The sequence below is a fragment of the Anomaloglossus baeobatrachus genome, chromosome 12 (assembly GCF_048569485.1).
Source record: "Anomaloglossus baeobatrachus isolate aAnoBae1 chromosome 12, aAnoBae1.hap1, whole genome shotgun sequence".
Taxonomy (NCBI): domain Eukaryota; kingdom Metazoa; phylum Chordata; class Amphibia; order Anura; family Aromobatidae; genus Anomaloglossus; species Anomaloglossus baeobatrachus.
In genome coordinates this window covers 11,581,158-11,605,902 of record NC_134364.1, presented here as the reverse complement: position 1 = coordinate 11,605,902, position 24,745 = coordinate 11,581,158, and the positions used below count along the sequence as shown (strand labels likewise).

General features: G+C 50.8%; 1 protein-coding gene across 1 annotated transcript in view; it reads left to right on the top strand.

Annotated features, from left to right (window-relative positions):
• Positions 1–24,745, top strand: part of PPP4R3A (protein phosphatase 4 regulatory subunit 3A) — a 71,697-nt gene that overhangs the window by 37,366 nt on the left and 9,586 nt on the right. The window contains exons 7-13 of the mRNA XM_075330990.1: positions 727–843; positions 946–1,077; positions 1,444–1,546; positions 8,123–8,281; positions 8,918–9,087; positions 17,462–17,604; positions 19,249–19,439. Of these exons, the coding sequence (XP_075187105.1) occupies positions 727–843; positions 946–1,077; positions 1,444–1,546; positions 8,123–8,281; positions 8,918–9,087; positions 17,462–17,604; positions 19,249–19,439 (1,015 nt within the window). The remainder of the gene's footprint in view (positions 1–726; positions 844–945; positions 1,078–1,443; positions 1,547–8,122; positions 8,282–8,917; positions 9,088–17,461; positions 17,605–19,248; positions 19,440–24,745) is intronic.

The window sequence follows — 24,745 nt, the reverse complement described above, 5'->3', positions numbered from 1 at the left end:
CGTTTTTGCGATTGGTGACTGTCGCTCCTAGGGTTTACACACTGCAATGTCGATAACTGCACCGGATGTGCATCACTAACGACATATCGTTACCAATGTCGCAACGTGTAAAGCCCGCCTTCGACTTCTGTAATAGTAGATGCTCAACCACCAATATACAGATGTGGACACACGACCTCAGTGATCGGTGCTTGTTCCAGCAGCTAGTGATAAATGTTTGATTGTGAGAACCCCTTGTAAGGCTATGTGCCCACGGGAGAATATACCCACGCATTTATCTGGATTTTCTAGATAAATCCGCAAGTTTTAGCAAATACAGACACTCCCCATGTTATCCTATGGGACGTGGGGAGTGCTGTGTCCATGCTGCGGTATGTGCGGCTGCGGAATATGCTGCAGATGTCCTGCAGCCGCACGTAACTGCATGTCAATTATTCCTGCAGAAATACTTGTGGAATTCCCGGCCCTCCACTATGGAGATAGAAGCTGGGACTTCTGCAGGTAAGTTGTACGAATGTCCGCAGGTTTACCGTAGATATTTCGATGAAATCCCGCAGCAATGGATAGCTGCGGAGCCTGGGAAACCTGCGGACATAACTGCGGATATATCCACGGGTACATTGTCCTGTGGGCACATAGCCTTAATATTATCAATAGACAGATATTATTTAATTGTTCAAAGTGTTACGCTATACTGTATGATTGTACAATTTGTATTCTTTTCAGGGTATGGATGATACGCAAGTCCGCAGTGCGGCCACCGATATCTTCTCCTACCTGGTGGAGTACAATCCGTCCATGGTGCGGGAGTTTGTAATGCAGGAATCACAGCAGAATGATGATGTACGTTAGTTCTTTTGTTTGCTTTTTTTTTCCCCCCAATTAGAGGGGGAACAGATTTTGCAATAAAGGTCACATGATCTCACTTTGTTTTCTTTCCTTAAGGACATCTTGCTAATTAACCTAATCATTGAGCATATGATTTGTGACACTGATCCTGAGCTGGGAGGAGCTGTGCAGCTGACCGGACTGCTGAGGACTTTAGTGGATCCTGATAACATGCTGGCAACGACGAGTGTAAGGGTATACGCTGTTTGGTAGTCGGTTGTCTGTCTTTGCTTTGCTGCATCTTTTGTCTGTTACTAGTGTATGCGTTAGGTGTGTGTTACTACATGTTCTTATGTCTGCTATTATACACTTTTACTCCAGCTCTATAGATGTCTTTTCAGTTACTACATGTTCTTATATCTGCTATTATACACTTTTACTCCAGCTCTATAGATGTCTTTTCAGTTACTACATATCTTGCACATTTGCTTTTTAACTCTGCATTATATCTAAGTCACAACTTGTGTTCAGCATGTGTGGTGTGTACAGAGACCAGTGCGGTCATTGTTGGATTCATTCAAATTGAGAAAAAACTAATTTATTTTGTTTTCATAGAAAACAGAGAAGACCGAGTTCTTAGGCTTCTTCTACAAGCATTGCATGCACGTCCTCACTGCTCCATTACTGGCTAACACTACAGAGGAGAAACCCAGTAAAGGTCAGAAAGCCAAAAGGGGTATCGCCATATATATTTCTTCATATATAGTAGCTCCGGAGAGAATGTGTCCGTCCCCGGCCAGTTCACACAAAGTGGTGCTCTAAAGCAACTACTGCATTATGTTAAAAAATAAAAAAAGAAAAGTAGCTTAAGTTCTGTCACTTTTGGGGGTCATTTTAAATTTTACTATGTTCATGTGTACAACAATTCCCTCCATGAATGAATATTATAATGATATAGAATACTTGGCACTTCAGCATTTTCTAAATCCGCTGACTGAACTTGAATGAGATGCATATACTAAACTTTTTGCTCCTTTTTCCAAGTAATATTTTTTTTTTCCTCAGTTAGAGGTTGTTTAAATAGCAAAAAGCGTAAACTATATTAGAAAGGTTCAGATTATGGAATGTGATGCTCAGGATAATGGGACAAAGTGGATATTAGTTGTTCACATAAAACATCTAGCTTTCCACTAACTCATTTTTCTTCGGCGCTCCATTGGGAGACCCAGACGATTGGGTGTATAGCACTGCCTCCGGAGGCCACACAAAGCATTACACTAAAAAGTGTAAGGCCCCTCCCCTTCTGGCTATACACCCCCAGTGGGATCACTGGCTGCTCAGTTTTCAAGCTTTGTGCGAAGGAGGTCAGACATCCACGCATAGCTCCACTGTTTAGTCAGCAGTAGCTGCTGACTATATCGGATGGAAGAAAAGAGGGCCCATACTAGGGCCCCCAGCATGCTCCCTTCTCACCCCATTCCTATTGGCGGTGTTTGTTAAGGTTGAGGTACCCATTGTGGGTACGGAGGCTGGAGCCCACATGCTGCTTTCCTTCCCCATCCCCCTGAGGGCTCTGAGGAAGTGGGATCTTACCGGCCCCCAAGCCCTGAGGCCGGGCTCCATCCACAGACCCGTAGAACCTGCTGGATACGGAGCTGGGTACCGTTCAGGGACAAGGCCCTGCGACTTTCAGGTACTCTGTGTCCCCGTAGGGACAGGCCGCGCACACTCCAGACTTGCTGGGTGTGCTAGTGCGCCGGGGACAGTAGCGCTGCGCGCTGGGGTTACAGTCACTGCAGTTTCTCTGAGGGACTTTATGTGTTGGGGACTGCCGCGCCGGCCGCCCCTGGAGCGGCGGCGCGGCTGAGACTTGTGGTGCGCCGGGGACTTAGCGCCGACCGTGCTTTTACGACGGCGGCGCTTATAAATCTAGTCCCCGGCTTTTGCGGCCTAGCTCCGCTTCGTTCCCGCCCCCACCCTGTCAATCAGGGCAAGGGAGAGACGCTGTACGGTAGTCAGCGCCGAGGGCTGGAGTCTGATTTACATACTCCAGCCCTCTCACTGGGCACAGTGGGACGCCAGTTCCCGCTCTTTGTCAGCAGCACGCCCAGGGCCCGCCCCTCTCCACAGGACGCCGGCAGCAATTCCTACATGCAGTCTGGCTGGAGAACGGACACAGGCTCTGGGAGACCCAGACAAGGGATTTCTGGCGACCACACACCCGCGTTAAGCGGGCGGTAAGCAGCACATTAGTGCTGGTCCCACTAGTGCCACAGTGTTATATTGGTGTATTTTTTTCTCTATACCATATATATATATATATTGCACTGTAAGGTCGCTTCTTGGCTGTATACCCTATATTGCTCTGAGGAGACGACAACATGTCATCCGCAAAACGCAAGGGTGCCAAGACACAGGCTGTATACGCTGCTTGTGCCGCTTGTGGGGCTGATCTACCGGCAGGTTCCAAAGACCCCCATTGTGGGCAATGTTCGGTCCCTGTGCCACTTCGTCAGCCGGAGTCTATGGTGGTAGTGGCCCAGGCAGAGTCACCGGTGAACCCTGTCCCGGTGACGGGGACAGAGTTTGCAGTTTTTGCTGACAAGATGTCTGTCACTATGACAAAAATCCTAGAGACCTTGCAGGCCAGGCCGGTCACTCAGACCATGGACACTGCTGCGTCAATGTTCCCCGGTCCCCCTCAGTTGGAGTTAATCCGTGCTTCAAGGGGGTCCCAGGCATCTCAGGCTGAAGGCTCTGACTCAGATGACAGTCCCAGGCAGCCTAAGCGAGCTCGCTGGGAGAGACCCTCCACGTCATCACGCGGATCAGGGTCTCAGCGAGAAGAGTCTCTGCGTGATGAGACAGAGGAGGGTGATCAGGAGTCTAATCCTGACACCGCTCTCAATCTGGATACTCCTGATGGTGACGCCATGGTAAATGACCTTATAGCGGCCATCAATAGACTGTTGGATATTTCTCCCCCAGCCCCTTCAGCAGAAGAGGCAGCTGCACAGCAGGAGAAGTTCCATTTCAGGTATCCCAAGCGTAAACTGAGTACTTTTCTGGACCACGCTGACTTCAGAGAATCAGTCCAGAAACACCAGGCTTATCCAGACAAGCGTTTCTCCAAACGTCTTAAGGATACACGTTATCCCTTTCCCCCTGACGTGGTCAAACGCTGGACCCAGGGTCCAAAGGTGGATCCCCCAATCTCCAGGCTTGCGGCTAGATCCATAGTTGCAGTGGAGGATGGGGCTTCACTTAAAGATGCCAATGACAGACAGATGGACCTTTGGTTAAAATCTGTCTATGAAGCTATTGGCGCGTCATTTGCTCCAGCATTCGCGGCCGTGTGGGCACTCCAAGCTATTTCAGCTGGTCTGGCACAGGTGGACTCTATCATACGTCCAGCAGTGCCGCAAGTGGAGTCCTTAACTTCGCAAATGTCTGCGTTTGCGACCTATGCTATCAACGCTGTCCTGGACTCTACGAGCCGTACCTCAATGGCGTCTGCCAACTCGGTGGTTTTGCGCAGAGCCTTGTGGTTAAAAGAATGGAAAGCGGATTCTGCTTCCAAAAAATGTTTAACCAGCTTGCCACTATCTGTAGACAGACTGTTTGGTGAGCAATTGGCTGAAATCATTAAACAGTCCAAGGGTAAAGACTCCTCCTTACCCCAGCCCAGATCAAGCAAACCTCAACAAAGGAGGTGGCAGTCGAGGTTTCGGTCCTTTCGAGGCTCTGGCAAGGCCCAATTCTCCTCGTCCAAAGGGACTCAGAAAGAGCAAAAGGGCTCAGATTCCTGGCGGGCTCACTCACGCCCCAAGAAAGCAACCGGAGGAACCGCTTCCAAGGCGGCTGCCTCATGACTTTCGGCCTCCTCCCTCCGCATCCTCGGTCGGTGGCAGGCTCTCCCGCTTTTGCGACATTTGGCTGCCACAGGTCAAGGACCGGTGGGTAACAGACATTTTGTCTCACGGGTACAGGATAGAGTTCAGTTCTCGTCCTCCGCCTCGGTTCTTCAGAACTTCCCCACATCCCGACCGAGCAGAGGCTCTTCTGCAGGCGGTGGGCTCACTAAGAGCAGAAGGAGTGGTGATCCCTGTTCCTCTTCAGGAACAAGGGCAAGGTTTTTACTCCAATCTCTTCGTGGTTCCAAAAAAGGACGGCTCGTTCCGTCCTGTTCTGGACCTAAAGCTGCTCAACAAGCATGTGAACGCCAGGCGGTTCCGGATGGAATCCCTCCGCTCAGTCATTGCCTCAATGTCTCAAGGAGATTTCCTTGCATCAATAGACATCAAAGATGCTTATCTCCACGTGCCGATTGCTACAGAGCACCAACGTTTTCTACGTTTTGTGATAGGTCACGAACATCTCCAGTTCGTAGCTCTGCCATTTGGTCTGGCGACAGCCCCACGGGTTTTCACCAAGGTCATGGCGGCAGTGGTAGCAGTCTTGCACTCCCAGGGACACTCGGTGATCCCTTACTTGGACGATCTACTTGTCAAAGCACCCTCTCAAGAGGCGTGCCAACACAGCCTGAATGTTGCGCTGGAGACTCTCCAGACTTTCGGGTGGATCATCAACTTTTCAAAGTCAAATCTGTCACCGACTCAATCACTAACGTATCTTGGCATGGAGTTTCATACTCTGCCAGCGATAGTGAAGCTTCCGCTGGACAAGCAGCGGTCACTACAGACAGGGGTACAGTCTCTCCTTCACGGTCAGTCGCACTCCTTAAGGCGCCTCATGCACTTCCTAGGGAAGATGGTGGCAGCAATGGAAGCAGTCCCGTTTGCACAGTTTCATCTGCGCCCACTTCAATGGGACATTCTCCGCCAATGGGACGGGAAGTCAACTTCCCTGGACAGGAAAGTCTCCCTTTCCCAGACGGCCAAGGACTCTCTGCAATGGTGGCTTCTTCCCACCTCATTATCACAGGGAAGATCATTCCTGCCCCCATCCTGGGCAGTGGTCACGACAGACGCAAGTCTGTCAGGGTGGGGAGCAGTTTTTCTCCACCACAGGGCTCAAGGGACGTGGACTCAGCAGGAGTCCACCCTTCAGATCAATGTTCTGGAAATCAGGGCAGTGTATCTAGCCCTACTAGCCTTCCAGCAGTGGCTGGAAGGGAAGCAGATCCGAATTCAGTCGGACAACTCCATAGCGGTGGCATACATCAACCACCAGGGAGGGACACGCAGTCGGCAAGCCTTCCAGGAAGTCCGGCGGATTCTGCTGTGGGTGGAGGACAGAGCATCCACCATATCAGCGGTTCACATCCCGGGCGTAGAAAACTGGGAAGCAGACTTCCTCAGTCGCCAGGGTATGGACGCAGGGGAATGGTCCCTTCACCCGGACGTGTTTCAGGAAATCTGTCGCCGCTGGGGGGTGCCGGACGTCGACCTAATGGCGTCGCGGCACAACAACAAGGTCCCGACGTTCATGGCGCGGTCTCGCGATCAAAGAGCTCTGGCGGCAGACGCCTTAGTGCAAGATTGGTCGCAGTTCCGGCTCCCTTATGTGTTCCCACCTCTGGCACTCTTGCCCAGAGTGCTACGCAAGATCAGATCCGATTGCAGCCGCGTCATACTCGTCGCCCCAGACTGGCCGAGGAGGTCGTGGTACCCGGATCTGTGGCATCTCACGGTCGGCCAACCGTGGGCACTACCAGACCGACCAGACTTACTGTCCCAAGGGCCGTTTTTCCATCGGAATTCTGCGGCCCTGAACCTGACTGTGTGGCCATTGAGTCCTGGATCCTAGCGTCTTCAGGATTATCCCAAGGAGTCGTTGCCACCATGAGACAGGCTAGGAAGTCCACTTCTGCTAAGATCTACCACAGAACGTGGAGGATTTTCTTATCCTGGTGCTCTGCACAAGGAGTATCCCCCTGGCCATTCGCGTTACCTACTTTTCTTTCCTTCCTGCAATCTGGGTTTGAAAAGGGCTTGTCGCTCGGCTCCCTTAAAGGGCAAGTCTCGGCACTATCCGTGTTTTTTCAGAAGCGTCTAGCACGACTTTCTCAGGTGCGCACGTTCCTGCAGGGGGTTTGTCATATCGTCCCTCCGTACAGGCGGCCGTTAGATCCATGGGATCTAAACAGGGTACTAGTTGCTCTCCAGAAGCCGCCCTTCGAGCCTCTGAGGGATGTTTCACTTTCTCGTCTCTCACAGAAAGTGGTCTTTCTAGTGGCGGTCACGTCTCTTCGGAGAGTGTCTGAGCTAGCAGCGCTGTCATCCAAAGCTCCTTTCCTGGTGTTCCACCAGGACAAGGTAGTGCTGCGCCCCATTCAGGAGTTTCTCCCTAAGGTGGTATCCTCTTTTCATCTTAATCAGGATATCTCCTTACCTTCCTTTTGTCCTCATCCAGTTCTTCGGTATGAAAAGGATTTACATTTGTTAGATCTGGTGAGAGCACTCAGAATCTACATTTCCCGCACGGCGCCCCTGCGCCGCTCGGATGCACTCTTTGTCCTTGTCGCTGGTAAGCGCAAAGGGTCGCAGGCTTCAAAAGCCACCCTGGCTCGATGGATCAAAGAACCAATTCTTGAAGCCTACCGTTCTGCTGGGATTCCGGTTCCATCAGGGCTGAAGGCCCACTCTACCAGAGCCGTGGGTGCGTCCTGGGCATTACGACACCAGGCTACGGCTCAACAGGTGTGCCAGGCAGCTACCTGGTCGAGTCTGCACACTTTCACCAAACATTGTCAGGTGCATACCTATGCTTCGGCGGACGCCAGCCTAGGTAGAAGAGTCCTGCAGGCGGCAGTTGCCTCCCCGTAGGGGAAGGCTGTCTTGCAGCTCTAACATGAGGTATTTCTTTACCCACCCAGGGACTGCTTTTGGACGTCCCAATCGTCTGGGTCTCCCAATGGAGCGCCGAAGAAGAAGGGAATTTTGTTACTTACCGTAAATTCCTTTTCTTCTAGCTCCTATTGGGAGACCCAGCACCCGCCCTGTTGTCCTTCGGGATTTTTGGTTGTTTTTCGGGTACACATGTTGTTCATGTTGAACGGTTTTCAGTTCTCCGATGTTACTTCGGAGTGAATTTGTTTAAACCAGTTATTGGCTTTCCTCCTTCTTGCTTTAGCACTAAAACTGAGCAGCCAGTGATCCCACTGGGGGTGTATAGCCAGAAGGGGAGGGGCCTTACACTTTTTAGTGTAATGCTTTGTGTGGCCTCCGGAGGCAGTGCTATACACCCAATCGTCTGGGTCTCCCAATAGGAGCTAGAAGAAAAGGAATTTACGGTAAGTAACAAAATTCCCTTCTTTTTGGTTTACTTTCAGATGATTTCCAGACGGCTCAGTTGTTGGCACTGATCTTGGAGCTGCTGACGTTTTGTGTTGAACATCACACGTATCACATAAAGAACTACATCATCAACAAGGATATCCTGCGCAGGGTGCTGGTACTAATGTCCTCGGTGCACTCTTTTCTGGCCTTGTGTAAGTACAAGTCCCGATTTCCTCGGGTGACACAGCTCGAAAACTGACCACACTGCTTACTAACACTTTTATGCCACCTTTAAATACCATTTTGTTTTTTTTGTTTGTTTCTTTTGCTGGATCTGTTCCATTTTCTGTGTGTGTGTATGTATATATATATATATATATATATATATATATATATATATATATATATATATATATATATATATATATATATATATATATATATATATATATATATATATATATATATATATATATATATATATATATATATATATATATATATATATATATTTATATTTATATATATATATATATATATTTATATATATATATATATATATATATATATATATATATATATATATATATATATATATATATATATATATATATATATATATATATTTTATATCCATGACATATACATAATACACCTGGGACACTGTTGAATGTCATTCTCTGGGTGCACTATGGCATTGCATTTCCCAGCTGATTGAAAAAGGTCCATGAATTTTCAGATAGAAATACTAAATAATGTTATACTAAACTGATAATTTTTTTCATTTTTGCCACAATTTTACTTTAATCTCAAGTGCCTGTTTTAATGCAGCTATTATGTTATTTCAGGTGCCCTGCGGTTTATGCGTAAAATCGTCGGTCTGAAGGATGAATTCTACAACAGATACATAGTGAAAAGCTTCTTGTTTGAGCCTGTGGTTAAAGCGTTTCTCAATAATGGTTCCCGGTATAACCTTCTAAACTCTGCCATCATAGAGATCTTTGAATATGTCCGAGTGGTGAGTTCTGTTTAGTACTTGATTACTATAAGAACATAATTATTAGATTTTTGTACTTTAATGTAAAATTGTTTTCTGAATTAATTCATTGGGGGACACAGAATTCTGGGTATACGACCTGCCACTAGGAGGCTCCACGCTAGATGTTGGCCATTCCAGGCACTCCTGATGGGTGAGAAAATTAGAAGCTGACCCATGCAGACCACCTAGTAGACCGCAGCCTGCAATATCTTGTGTCGCAAAATGGCACCAACAGAAACCGTAGTGTAGATCTTGTAGCATTTGACACAGGTTTGAACAGAGGTACAGGTGGCTGACTGGAGAAAAAGGAACCTGATGCCTGGCGGTCCAAGAGGCCCCAATCTCCCTGAAAAGTAAGATTTGTATTTGGCCTTTTTCTTTGTCGCTCCTAATTGGGAGACCCAGACAATTGGGTGTATAGCTATGCCTCCGGAGGCCACACAAAGTATTACACTAAAAGTGTAAAGCCCCTCCCCTTCAGCCTATACACCCCCCGTGCTGCCACGGGCTCATCAGTTTTTATGCTTTGTGCGAAGGAGGTCAGACATCCACGCATAGCTCCACAGCTTAGTCAGCAGCAGCTGCTGACTATGTCGGATGGAAGAAAAGAGGGCCCATATCAGGGCCCCCAGCATGCTCCCTTCTCACCCCACTCTTGTCGGCGGTGTTGTTAAGGTTGAGGTATCCATTGCGGGTACGGAGGCTGGAGCCCACATGCTGCTTTCCTTCCCCATCCCTCAATTAGGGCTCTGGGTGAAGTGCGTCGCTGAGTGTATTTGTGTAGGGGGACTGCCGCGCTGACCGCCGCTGCCATGGTTATGCCTGCGGCGCGGCTGGGACTGTTAGTGCGCCGGGGACTTCCGCGCCGACCGCGCTTATACGGCGGCCGCGCTTATAACTATAGTCCCCGGCTTCTGCGGCCTAGTCTCATTCTTTTCCCGCCCCCAGCCCTGCCAGTCAGGGGAAGGGCGGGACGCTGTACAGGTCGGCAGCACTGAGGGCTGGAGCATGCTTTGCATACTCCACCCCCCTCACTCTGCACAGTGGGGCACCAGTTCCCGCACTTTTCTGGGTCACGCCCAACGGCTCCCTCCTCTCCCCAGGACGCTGGCAGCCATTCCTGTCAGCTCTGCTAACGCTGGAGAGGAGAGACAAGCTCAGGGAGACCCAGGCAGGAATTCTGGTGCCCACACAAACGCTTTGCGCAGGCGGTAAGCAGCACCTGTGGTGCTGGCCCCACTAGTGCAGAAGTGTATTTATAGTTTATATGATTATAGTCTATACTTTACACTGTAGGGTGCACTGTTGATTTGTGGCTATATACCCTCCTGTATTGCTCAGAGGAGACAACAGCATGTCGTCCACAAATAGCAAGGGTGCCATGGCACAGATTTACTATGCTGCCTGTGCAGCATGTACGGCTATACTGCCGGCAGGTTCCACTGACCCTCATTGTGTGCAATGCTCGGCCCCTGTGGCACTTTCTCAGCCAGAGCCTCTGCTAAGGGTGGCCCAGGGAGAACCACCTGTTAACACTGTCCAGGTGACAGGGACGGAGTTTGCAGTTTTTACTGAAAGACTTTCTCAGACTATGGCTAAGATATTAGAAGCCTTGCAGTCCAGGCCGGCATCTCAAGCCAGGGGCACTGTGTTATCATTGTCCCCTGGTTCCCCTCAGTTGGAACAGCAATGTCTTCCCGGGGTGTCTCATGGATCCCAGGGTGAGGTCTCTGACATCCTGATGGGGACGCCATAGTGAATGATCTTATTGCGTCCATCAATGAAATGTTGGATATTTCTCCCTCAGCTCCTCCAGTGGAGGAGTCGGCTTCTCAGCAGGAGAAATTCCGTTTCAGGTTTCCCAAGCGTACAAAGAGTATGTTTCTGGACCACTCTGACTTCAGAGAGGCAGTCCAGAAACACCGAGCTTATCCAGATAAGCGTTTTTCCAAGCGCCTTAAGGATACACGTTACCCTTTTCCCCCTGACGTGGTCAAGGGCTGGACTCAGTGTCCCAAGGTGGATCCTCCAATCTCCAGACTGGCGGCTAGATCCATAGTTGCAGTGGAAGATGGAGCTTCACTCAAGGATGACACTGACAGACAGATGGAGCTCTGGTTGAAATCCATCTATGAAGCTATCGGCGCGTCTTTTGCTCCAGCATTCGCAGCCGTATGGGCACTCCAAGCTATCTCAGCTGGTCAGGCGCAAATTGACGCACTCACGTACGTCTGCGCCGCAGGTGGCGTCCATAACCTCTCAAACGTCGGCATTTGCGTCCTACGCTATTAATGCTGTCCTGGACTCTGCGACCCGTACGGCGGTTGCAGCCGCCAATTCGGTGGTAATACGCAGGGCCTTGTGGCTGCGGGAATGGAAGGCAGATTCGGCTTCCAAAAAGTGCTTAACTGGATTGCCATTTTCTGGCGACCGTTTGGTGAGAGATTGGATGAAATCATCAAACAATCCAAGGGAAAGGAAACATCCTTACCCCAAGCCAAACCAAAAACACCCCAACAGAGGAGGGGACAGTCGAGGTTTCGGTCCTTTCGGGGTGCGGGCAGGTCACAATTCTCCTCGTCCAAAAGGCCTCAGAAGGATCAGAGGAACACCGACGCATGGCGGTCTAAATCACGCCCTAAAAAGACCGCCGGAGGTGCCGCTACCAAGGCGGCTTCCTCATGACTTACGGCCTCCTCACACCGCATCCTCGGTCGGTGGCAGGCTCTCCCGCTTTTGCGACACCTGGCTGCCACAAGTAAAAGACCGTTGGGTGAGAGACATTTTGTCTCACGGTTACAGGATAGAGTTCAGCTCTCGTCCTCCGACTCGATTCTTCAGAACATCTCCGCCTCCCGAGCGAGCCGAGGCTCTTCTGCAGGCGGTGGGCATTCTGAAGGCAGAAGGAGTGGTGGTCCCGGTTCCTCTTCAGCAACAGGGTCACGGTTTCTACTCCAACCTGTTTGTGGTTCCAAAGAAGGACGGGTCCTTCCGTCCTGTTTTGGACCTAAAACTGCTCAACAAACACGTAAGGACCAGGCGGTTCCGGATGGAATCCCTCCGCTCCGTCATCGCCTCAATGTCCCAAGGAGATTTCCTAGCATCGATCGATATCAAGGATGCTTATCTCCACGTACCAATTGCTCCAGAGCATCAGCGCTTCTTGCGCTTCGCCATAGGAGACGAACACCTTCAGTTCGCGGCACTGCCGTTCGGCCTGGCGACAGCCCCAAGGGTTGTCACCAAGGTCATGGCTACAGTAGTTGCGGTCCTCCACTCTCAGGGTCACTCAGTGATACCTTACTTAGACGATCTGCTGGTCAAGGCACCCTCTCAAGAGGCATGCCAACACAGCCTCAACGTTACTCTGGAGATTCTCCAGAGTTTCGGGGTGGATCATCAATTTTCCAAAGTCAAATCTGACACCGGTCCAATCGCTGACATATCTTGGCATGGAGTTTCATACTCTTCCAGCAATAGTGAAGCTTCCGCTGGACAAACAGCGGTCACTACACACAGGGGTACAATCTCTCCTTCAAGGTCGGTCACACCCCTTGACGCACCTCATGCACTTCCTGGGGAAGATGGTGGCAGCAATGGAAGCAGTCCCTTTCGCGCAGTTTCACCTGCGTCCTCTTCAATGGGACATCCTACGCAAGTGGGACAGGAGGCCGACATCCCTAGACAGGAACGTCTCCCTCTCTCAAGCAACCAAAGCTTCCCTTCGGTGGTGGCTTCTTCCCACCTCATTATCGAAAGGGAAATCCTTCCTACCCCCATCCTGGGCGGTGGTCACGACGGACGCAAGCCTGTCAGGGTGGGGAGCAGTTTTTCTCCACCACAGGGCTCAGGGTACGTGGACTCAGCAAGAGTCCTCACTTCAGATCAATGTTCTGGAGATCAGGGCAGTGTATCTTGCCCTAAAAGCGTTCCAGCAGTGGCTGGAAGGCAAGCAGATCCGAATTCAGTCGGACAACTCCACAGCGGTGGCTTACATCAACCACCAAGGTGGGACACGCAGTCGGCAAGCCTTCCAGGAAGTCCGGCGGATTCTGCTGTGGGTGGAAGCCACAGCATCCACCATATCCGCAGTTCACATCCCGGGCGTAGAAAACTGGGAAGCAGACTTTCTCAGTCGCCAGGGCATGGACGCAGGGGAATGGTCCCTTCACCCGGACGTGTTTCAGGAGATCTGTTGCCGCTGGGGGATTCCGGACGTCGACCTAATGGCGTCACGGCACAACAACAAGGTCCCAACATTCATGGCTCGATCTCAAGATCACAGAGCTCTGGCGGCAGACGCCTTAGTTCAGGATTGGTCGCAGTTTCAGCTTCCTTATGTGTTTCCTCCTCTGGCTCTGTTGCCCAGAGTGTTACGCAAGATAAGGGCCGACTGCCGCCGCGCCATCCTCGTCGCTCCAGACTGGCCGAGGAGGTCGTGGTACCCGGATCTGTGGCATCTCACGGTCGGCCAACCGTGGGCACTGCCAGACCGACCAGATTTGCTGTCTCAAGGGCCGTTTTTCCATCTGAATTCTGCGGCCCTCAACCTGACTGTGTGGCCATTGAGTCCTGGATCCTAGCGTCTTCAGGATTATCTCAAGAGGTCATTGCCACTATGAGACAGGCCAGAAAACCAACGTCCGCCAAGATCTACCACAGGACGTGGAAAATATTCCTGTCATGGTGCTCTGCTCAGGCGTTTTCTCCCTGGCCATTTGCCTTGCCCACTTTTCATCTCAATCAGGACATCTCCTTACCCTCGTTTTGTCCTCATCCAGTTCACCAATGTGAAAAGGATTTGCACTTGTTAGATCTGGTGAGAGCACTCAGACTCTACATTTCTCGTACGGCGCCTCTGCGCCGCTCCGATGCTCTCTTTGTCCTTGTCGCTGGCCAGCGTAAAGGGACACAAGCTTCCAAATCAACCCTGGCTCGGTGGATCAAGGAACCAATTCTCGAAGCTTACCGTTCCTCGGGGCTTCCGGTTCCCTCAGGACTGAAGGCCCATTCTACCAGGGCCGTGGGAGCGTCCTGGGCCTTGCGACACCAGGCTACGGCTCAGCAGATGTGTCAGGCAGCTACCTGGTCGAGCCTGCACACTTTCACAAAACACTATCAGATGCATACCTATGCTTCGGCAGATGCCAGCCTAGGTAGGCGAGTCCTTCAGGCGGCAGTTGCCCACCTGTAGGACGGAGCCGTTACGGCTCTATTATGAGGTATTATTTACCCACCCAGGGACTGCTTTTGGACGTCCCAATTGTCTGGGTCTCCCAATTAGGAGCGACAAAGAAGAAGGGAATTTTGTTTACTTACCGTAAATTCCTTTTCTTCTAGCTCCAATTGGGAGACCCAGCACCCGCCCCTGTTTTTTGTATACACATGTTGTTCATGTTAAATGGTTTCAGTTCTCCGATATTCCTTCGGATTGAATTTACTTTAAACCAGTTTATAATTTTTTCCTCCTTCTGGCTTTTGCACCAAAACTGATGAGCCCGTGGCAGCACGGGGGGTGTATAGGCTGAAGGGGAGGGGCTTTACACTTTTAGTGTAATACTTTGTGTGGCCTCCGGAGGCATAGCTATACACCCAATTGTCTGGGTCTCCCAATTGGAGCTAGAAGAAAAGGAATTTACGGTAAGTAAACAAAATTCCCTTTGTTTCCACAATAGTCAAACTGATCCATTTTGCAATGGTTGTTTTGGAGGCTGGCAGGCCACCTCAACCAAAAGATGGACCCTAATAACCCAGACCAGATCCAGACGGTGGAGAGAGTGCTCAGGGTTAAACATGGGATGGCAAAAAAGAAGGGAGGACAATGTGATGTGGACAGCAGAAAGCAACCTTTGGAAGGAAAGATGGCATGGGGCCCACCTTATCATGATGGAGACCTTGAAAGGGAGCCCTGCAGCAAAGGGCAGTGAGCTCTGACATCATGTGAATGGAGGTTATGGCCGCCAGGGATTACACCATCCACTAAAGGAAAATTAGCTAGATTCTGCAAAGATGCTCTAAGGGAATCCTCTGGCGCCCCCGGGTCAAGTGCTGCGCCCCCAGACTGCCCCCCCTGTCCCCCGACGGCCCGCCCCCCGCCTGAGCCCCCCCCCCTAAAGAAGGTCTTCACCTGTTTGTGAAGAACCAATTGCTCGCTGAAAGAGGCAGAAACCTGTCCCTCTTAAGGAGGTGAGGCCGAGGCTTGCATCCATATCCACTGAAGACAGGTAGGAATCCTAGAACTGGAAGTCTTTCTGAATGCACCAGCTGAAGTAGATCCTCCAGGTCTGGCAGTAAACCCTTAGCAGATTGCAGCTTTTGAGCCTTCAGCATGGCCTGGGCAACAGTCAGACCGACCCTTTGATATTAGAACCTCAGCTTCAATAGCTCCGCTGCTAAACGCAGCAGAGGATTATTGGGATGGAACAGAGTACCTAGTGAAAGAAGGCAGGGGACAGAAGGGGACAGCCATGAATCTGCGACCAGTGGAATGAGCTCGAGCACCATGACTGGGGAGACCAGTACGGAGCTGTCGAGATCCCTACAAGACCCCCTGCCTTGACCCACTTGAAAATGTTGGGCAGAAGACAAGAGAAGAGGGAGACCTCTGCCCATGTACAGCGGGGGCTGTCAACTCCCGAAAGAAGGTCTCTGCGGACTCGAGCAGTGAGATGGATAACAAGATTCAAGAAATCCGCTGCCTTATTCCTAACAAACAAAATTGAATATTGCAAAGGTGGTGTGAGAAACTGGGTGAAGAATACCACCTCAAAAACCCCAAATCCTCCTGCCCAGAACCCTAATCCAAAAACTGTGCCCAAAGTTTCCATCCAGAAGTGAGATACTCTGGTTTTAGTCAAATTGAGCTTCTATGCTGGGAAAAAAACTCCGCAAGGTCACGGGCACAAATGTCAGGTGCTGATAGCATTGACTTCTGTCTATCTAAATGTAGAACAAAATGTGTGCCCCTGGCTGTGAGAGAGGCTGGGGGCTGGTTAGTGAGGCTACCTGGCGTAGTGCACAAGTTATCCAGAGGCCGGAAAGGCAAGGCCGCGCATCATGAGGGTCCAGGATGGGGGCTCTGGAAGCAGCAACCTAAACTACCTCCTTGAACAATACAAATTAAGCTCTGCAGTCGCAAGTTGAAGTGTTAGAGATGCAGTGGATCCTTGGTTAACGAGAACAATCCGTTCTGGGACTGCGCTTGTTACCAAGTTACTCGTTCAGCAAAGCAAGATTTCCCATAGGAGATAATGCAATGCAGACAATTCCTTCCACAACTTGTTACATGTCCCATCCTGGTTCCCTATTGTGCCATTCCACACATGCACAAACACACACAAGCACGCACGCACATATTATGCTCACCTTAGCCTCCGTTCCATCGCCGGCCTCCTGGTCTTGTAGTTCGCCACGAGGATTCCTCCCTTGTTGCGATGCACCGGCGAACTACAAGAACCATGAGGCCGACAATGGAACGGAAGGTAAGGTGAGCATAATACTGTATGTGTATGCGTGCGTGTTTGTGTGTGTGCGTGCGTGCTTGTGTGTTTGTGTGAACTGCAAGAGCCGGTCAGAGCGCGGTGGATGTACGGAACCGGAAGTGAGTGCGGTGAGGATTTTGCTTGTACAGCAAAGCTTTCTCATAAACCGAGTTACAAATTTACAGAAAGCTTTGCTTGATAAGCGAAATTCTCGTTAACTGGGTTACTCGTTAAGCGAGGCTCCACTGTATAGGACACAGTAAAAGTGTCTGTAAAGCAGAGGACGTGGAGGGGCGGGTGGGGAGGGAATAGAGGGCATAGGGGGAATAAAGAGGAGGGAGACCCCAGGGGACATCTTAGCAAGCCTAAGGATAGAGGCAGGAGGTGATGTGGACATTATGGGAATCATTGGCTGCCCTTGGTCAGTCCTTCAGTGTCTTCTCATGGATCATGTGGACACTGGCACTCCACTGCAGCCATCTAGGGGATGGAGGGCTGGTGCTTGGCACTACATGGCATTCACAGAGAGGTGCACTACTGAGGAGCGCGCGGTGTGTCCTCCCTGGGAGGGTGAATATAAGGTGCGGGATATCAGCACCACCAGGAGAAAAACATGAAATGTGCAGACGACCTGATATTGGTCATATCCGCCTCCTATGGGCACTAGGCTAAAACGGACCTGCCTAGGGCCTGGTGAAAGGGCATAGGCCACCAGGCAAAGCCACTTGATTTTTTTTCTTCTAGTGGCAGAGCGTTTACTTGAGGTCCTGGATCCTCTATTTATGGGAAAGAGAAAATACAATCCATACTGTTTGCATATTGATGCGCCCACCTCATTGACTGATACAACTCCTCTGCCCCCCCCCCTACAGGAGGATATCAAATCATTAACGGCTCATATTGTTGAGAATTACTGGAAAGCGTTTGAGGATGTGGAATATGTACAGACATTCAAAGGACTAAAACTGCGATACGATCAGCAGCGCGAAAGACAGGACAACCCCAAACTAGACAGGTTTGTGTCGACCAGCAGTGTGATTAAGGAGTGGGTAATGTTTATGTCCTCCGTACTTATCATTTTATAGCTATAGTTCAGCCTGTAATTGGTCCGGCATGCAGAAATCCGTCTGTATATCACACGAGCAAGTGTGCGGCATGCGATCACCAGATATTTCCTATAGTAAGCATTCACTACCCACTTTAAGATGGTGCCACTTACCCCCATTCCTGACCAGGCACATTTTCACTTTTCGTACATGTACTTTAAATAGCCATAAAACGTCGTCTTATTTGTATATTCAGGTAAATTTTGTGTCCCTTTTTTTTTTTCTTCTTTTTTTTTTTGGGTGGATACATGGTGCTTCTATATTCTTGTTTTTTTTTTTTTTTTTTTTTTGTTTTTTTTGCTGTCAACAGGGAAGATTGGTGGCAAAGAAAGGGGAATATGTCTGTTTTCCAATATTTTTGAGTTATAACCACACGGGACCACTAAAATACATTTAAAGGGAACCTGTCACCAGTTTTTTATCCTATAAGCTGCGGCCACCACCACTGGGCTCTTATATAGATCATTCTAACATGCTGTATATAAGAGCCCAGGCCACTGGGTGTAAAATAAAAAAACACTTTATAATACTCACCTAGAAGGTCTCTCCGATGCTCAGCAGTTGGATGGGTGACGCCATTCTCCAGGACCGGCGCCCCCCCCCCCTTTCGGCCATCTTGGTCTTCCTTATTCTGAATCCGCGGTGCATGACGCGTCCACATCATACACACGCGCCGGCATTGAGGTCCACTACAATACTTTGTTCTGCCCTGAGTAGGGCAGATCAATGTGCGCCTGCGCAGGACCTCAACACCGACGCGTGTGTATGACATAGACGCGTTATGCACCGCGGCTTCAGAATAAGGCAGACCAAGATGGCCGATGGGGGGGGCGCCGGTCCCGGAGAACGGCGTCACCCATCCAACTGCTGTGCACCGGAGCGACCTTCTAGGTGAGTATTATAAAGTGTTTTTTATGTTATACACAGCGGCCTGGGCTCTTATATACAACATGTTAGAATGATCTATATAAGAGCCCAGTGGTGGTGGCCACAGCTTATAGGGCAAAAAACTGGTGACAGGTTCCCTTTAAAACTTTGTACCCCATTCTTGTAACAAATATCTTTATCGGATGAGTTTTTTGTTTTTTTTCCTCTTCCTAATGGCGATCTGGATTGACAGCGGTAATTTTTTTTTTACCTGGTTTTTTTTTTATTTATTTTTTTTTCATTTTACACATTTCTTACTACCCCTTACCCCCCCCCTCCCCTGGTAACAAGGGAAATGCAGCCTCATGGTTGTGTATCACAGATGTCGGGGGTCTCGTATGACCCAACAGTTGCTGCCCCCTCTCTCTGTATAGAGGAGGGTCGCTGCTTCTTTAGCTCTGTGTATACAGCAACAGAAAAGGCAGAGACGGTAATAAATCTGTCACTTCTGCCTCCTGATATCTGCTGGTATCTCTCCTGTTAGACTCCAGACTGGCGACTCCATTAATTTGTGACTGTTCATCAGTAGAGATTTAACACGTCACCTCGTGTCCGCTCCTGCCCCATCGCCATCTTTGCAGGATAGTTTAGACCTGTGAACTAATTGCTGTTGATTTGCTGCGCAGCATGCGCTCCATCCTCAGGAATCACCGCTACCGCAGAGACGCTCGCTCCATAGAGGATGAGGAGGAGATGTGGTTCAACAACGATGAGGATGACCTGGAGGATGGGGATCCAATGGTGCTACCTTCTGACAAAATAAAGAGCAGCGACGATCTGATGGATCCCATCAGCAAATTCATGGAGAGAAAAAAATGTAAGTATTTTTCCATTTCAGTCATTACTGTGTGGAGGAGGCCGTATATTTATCAAGGTCACTCATTGATCTTTATATTAGTAACTTTCAACTTGGCAAAGAATGAATTGGAGCATGAACAGTTCAGACCTGGCTTTCAGATATAAGCTCCAGTTCCTTTGGCTTCATTTGGCTCGTCTCCAGTTACTCCCTAGACAGTGGATGCAGAGGATCAAGGAACCTTATTTAATCAGCACTTGTGGTAAGAACCTATGGAAATGGACGTCTGATGCTGTAGAGAAAAACAGATCAGGTCTATAAAGCTTAGACGTGGATGTCACCATTTTATTTCACCGAGCACTTGGGAAGGTTTATGAAGGTGCTCAACCTTACATTGGGGATCCTTCACAAATGCTACGAAGAAGTGCGTGCCTCTTAAAGGGGAGGTCTCATCCGCATAATAGGGTAACATTGCAAAGTGCTTATAAAAAAAAAAAGTAACTTCTTCGGCGCTCCATTGGGAGACCCAGACGATTGGGTGTATAGCACTGCCTCCGGAGGCCACACAAAGCAATTACACTAAAAAGTGTAAGGCCCCTCCCCTTCTGGCTATACACCCCCAGTGGGATCACTGGCTCACCAGTTTTTCTGCTTTGTGCGAAGGAGGTCAGACATCCACGCATAGCTCCACTGTTTCGTCAGCAGTAGCTGCTGACTATATCGGATGGAAGAAAAGAGGGCCCATACTAGGGCCCCCAGCATGCTCCCTTCTCACCCCACTTGCGGTTTGTAAGGTTGAGGTACCCATTGCGGGTACGGAGGCGGGAGCCCACATGCTGTTTTCCTTCCCCATCCCCCTGAGGGGCTCTGAGGAAGTGGGATCTTACCGGCCTCCAAGCCCTGAGGCCGGGCTCCGTCCACAGACCCATTGAACCTGCTGGATAAGGAGCCGGGGTACCGTTCAGGGACAAGGCCCTGCAACATTCAGGTACTCTGTGTCCCCCTATGGACTGGCCGCGCACACTCCAGACTTGCTGGGTGTGCTAGTGCGCCGGGGACAGTAGCGCTGCGCGCTGGGGTTTGAGTCACTGCAGCTTAGCTGAGTGACTTTATGTGTTGGGAACTACCGCGCCGGCCACTCCGGGAGCGGCGGCGCGGCTGGGACTTGTAGTGCGCCGGGGACTTAGCGCCGACCGTGCTTTTACGACGGCGGCGCTTATAAATCTAGTCCCCGGCTTTTGCGGCCTAGCTCCGCTTCGTTCCCGCCCCCTCCCTGTCAATCAGGGAAGGGGACAGGCGTTGTGCAATCGTCAGCGCCGAGGGCTGGAGCCTTATTTACATGCTCCAGCCCTCTCACTGGGCACAGTGGGACGCAGGTTTCCCGCTTTTTGTCTGAGCACGCCCAGGGCCCGCCCCCCCTCCACAGAGACGCCGGCAGCCATTCCTGCATGCAGTCTGGCTGGAGGACGGACACAGGCTCTGGGAGACCCAGACAACGGATTTCTGGCGACCACACACCCGCGTTAAGCGGGCGGTAAGCAGCACATTCGTGCTGGCCCCACTAGTGCCACAGTGTTATATTTGTGTACTTTTTCCTGTACTAGATATATCTATATATATTGCACTGTAAGGTCGCTTCTTGGCTGTATACCCCTATTGCTCTGAGGAGACGACAACATGTCATCTGCAAAACGCAAGGGTGCCAAGGCACAGGCTGTGAGCGCTACTTGTGCCGCTTGTGGGGCTAATCTACCGGCAGGTTACAATGACCCCCATTGTGTGCAATGTTCGGTCCCTGTGCCACTTCGTCAGCCGGAGCCTATGGTGGTAGTGGCCCAGGCAGAGTCGCCGGTGAACCCTGTCCCGGTGACGGGGACAGAGTTTGCTGTTTTTGCTGACAGGATGTCTGTCACTATGACAAAAATCCTAGAGACCTTGCAGGCCAGGCCAGTTACTCAGCCCATGGACACTGCTGCGGCAATGTTCCCCGGTCCCCCTCAGTTGGAGTTAATCAGTGCTCCAAGGGGGTCCCAGGCATCTCAGCCTGACAGCTCTGATTCAGATGACAGTCCCAGGCAGCCTAAGCGTGCTCGCTGGGAGAGACCCCCCACGTCATCACGTGGTTCAGGGTCTCAGCGAGAAGAGTCTCTACATTATGAGTCAGAGGAGGGTGATCAGGAGTCTAATCCTGAAACCGCTCTCAATCTGGATACTCCTGATGGTGACGCCATGGTAAATGACCTTATAGCGGCCATCAATAGACTGTTGGATATTTCTCCCCCAGCCCCTTCTGCAGAGGAGGCAGCTGCACAGCAGGAGAAGTTCCATTTCAGGTATCCCAAGCCTAAACTGAGTACTTTTCTGGACCACGCTGACTTCAGAGAATCAGTCCAGAAACACCATGCCTACCCAGATAAGCGTTTCTCCAAACGTCTTAAGGATACACGTTATCCCTTTCCCCCTGACGTGGTCAAACGCTGGACCCAGTGTCCAAAGGTGGATCCCCCAATTTCCAGGCTTGCAGCTAGATCCATAGTTGCAGTGGAAGATGGGGCTTCACTTAAAGATGCCAATGACAGACAGATGGACCTTTGGTTAAAGTCTGTCTATGAAGCTATTGGCGCGTCGTTTGCTCCAGCATTCGCGGCCGTGTGGGCACTCCAAGCTATTTCAGCTGGCCTGGCACAGGTGGACTCTATCATATGTCCAGCAGTGCCGCGAGTAGCGTCCCTAACCTCGCAAATGTCTGCGTTTGCGACTTACGCTATCAACGCTGTCCTGGACTCTACAAGCCGTACCTCAATAGCGTCTGCCAACTCTGTTGTCTTGCGCAGAGCCTTGTGGTTAAAGGAATGGAAAGCGGATTCTGCTTCCAAAAAATGTTTAACCAGCTTGCCGCTATCTGTGGATAGACTGTTTGGTGAACAATTGGCTGAAATCATTAAGCAATCCAAGGGTAAGGACTCCTCCTTACCCCAGCCCAGATCAAGCAAACCTCAACAGAGGAAGTGGCAGTCGAGGTTTCGGTCCTTTCGAGGCTCCAGCAAGACCCAATTCTCCTCGTCCAAAGGGACTCAGAAGGAGCAAAGGAGCTCAGATTCCTGGCGGGCTCAGTCACGCCCCAAGAAAGCAACCGGAGGAACCGCTTCCAAGGCGGCTGCCTCATGACTTTCGGCCTCAGCCCTCCGCATCCTCGGTCGGTGGCAGGCTCTCCCGCTTTTGCGACATTTGGCTGCCACAGGTCAAAGACCGGTGGGTAGCAGACATTTTGTCTCACGGGTACAGGATAGAATTCAGTTCTCGTCCTCCGCCTCGGTTCTTCAGAACCTCCCCACATCCCGACCGAGCAGATGCCCTTCTGCAGGCGGTGTGCTCACTAAAAGCAGAAGGAGTGGTGATCCCTGTTCCTCTGCAGGAACAAGGGCAAGGTTTTTACTCCAATCTCTTCGTGGTTCCAAAAAAGGACGGCTCGTTCCGTCCTGTTCTGGACCTAAAGCTGCTCAACAAGCATGTGAACGCCAGGCGGTTCCGGATGGAATCCCTCCGCTCTGTCATTGCCTCAATGTCTCAAGGAGATTTCCTTGCATCAATAGACATCAAAGATGCTTATCTCCACGTGCCGATTGCTACAGAGCACCAACGTTTTCTACGTTTCGTGATAGGAGACGACCATCTCCAGTTCGTAGCTCTGCCATTTGGTCTGGCGACAGCCCCACGGGTTTTCACCAAGGTCATGGCGGCAGTGGTAGCAGTCTTGCATTCTCAGGGACACTCGGTGATCCCTTACTTGGACGATCTACTTGTCAAAGCACCCTCTCAAGAGGCATGCCAACACAGCCTGAATGTTGCGCTGGAGACTCTCCAGACTTTCGGGTGGATCATCAACTTCTCAAAGTCAAACCTGGCACCGACTCAATCACTAACGTATCTTGGCATGGAGTTTCATACTCTCTCAGCGATAGTGAAGCTTCCGCTGGACAAGCAGCGGTCTCTACAGACAGGGGTGCAGTCTCTCCTTCAGGGTCAGTCGCACCCCTAAAGGCGCCTCATGCACTTCCTAGGGAAGATGGTGGCAGCAATGGAGGCAGTCCCGTTCGCGCAGTTTCATCTGCGTCCACTTCAATGGGACATTCTCCGCCAATGGGACGGGAAGACAACTTCCCTAGACAGGAAAGTCTCCCTTTCTCAGACAGCCAAGGATTCTCTGCTATGGTGGCTTCTTCCCACCTCATTATCGCAGGGAAGATCATTCCTGCCCCCATCCTGGGCAGTGGTCACGACAGACGCGAGTCTGTCAGGGTGGGGAGCAGTTTTTCTCCACCACAGGGCTCAAGGGACGTGGACTCAGCAGGAGTCCACCCTTCAGATCAATGTTCTGGAGATCAGGGCAGTGTATCTTGCCCTATTAGCCTTCCAGCAGTGGCTGGAAGGAAAGCAGATCCGAATTCAGTCGGACAACTCCACAGCGGTGGCATACATCAACCACCAAGGAGGGACACGCAGTCGGCAAGCCTTCCGGGAAGTCAGGCGGATTCTGATGTGGGTAGAGGAAAGAGCATCCACCATATCAGCAGTTCACATCCCGGGCGTAGAAAACTGGGAAGCAGACTTCCTCAGTCGCCAGGGCATGGACGCAGGGGAATGGTCCCTTCACCCGGACGTGTTTCAGGAAATCTGCCGCCGCTGGGGGGTGCCGGACGTCGACCTAATGGCGTCTCGGCACAACAACAAGGTCCCGACCTTCATAGCGCGGTCTCGCGATCAAAGAGCTCTGGCGGCAGACGCCTTAGTGCAAGATTGGTCGCAGTTCCGGCTCCCTTATGTGTTTCCACCTCTGGCACTCTTGCCCAGAGTGTTACGCAAGATCAGATCCGATTGCGGCCGCGTCATACTCGTCGCCCCAGCCTGGCCGAGGAGGTCGTGGTACCCGGATCTGTGGCATCTCACGGTCGGCCAACCGTGGGCACTACCAGACCGTCCAGACTTACTGTCCCAAGGGCCGTTTTTCCATCGGAATTCTGCGGCCCTGAACCTGACTGTGTGGCCATTGAGTCCTGGATCCTAGCGTCTTCAGGATTATCCCAAGGGGTCGTGGCCACCATGAGACAGGCTAGGAAGTCCACTTCTGCTAAGATCTACCACAGGACGTGGAAGATTTTCTTATCCTGGTGCTCTGCACAAGGAGTATCTCCCTGGCCATTCGCGTTACCTGTCTTTCTTTCCTTCCTGCAATCTGGGTTGGAAAAGGGCTTGTCGCTCGGCTCCCTTAAAGGGCAAGTCTCGGCACTATCCGTGTTTTTTCAGAAGCGTCTAGCACGACTTTCTCA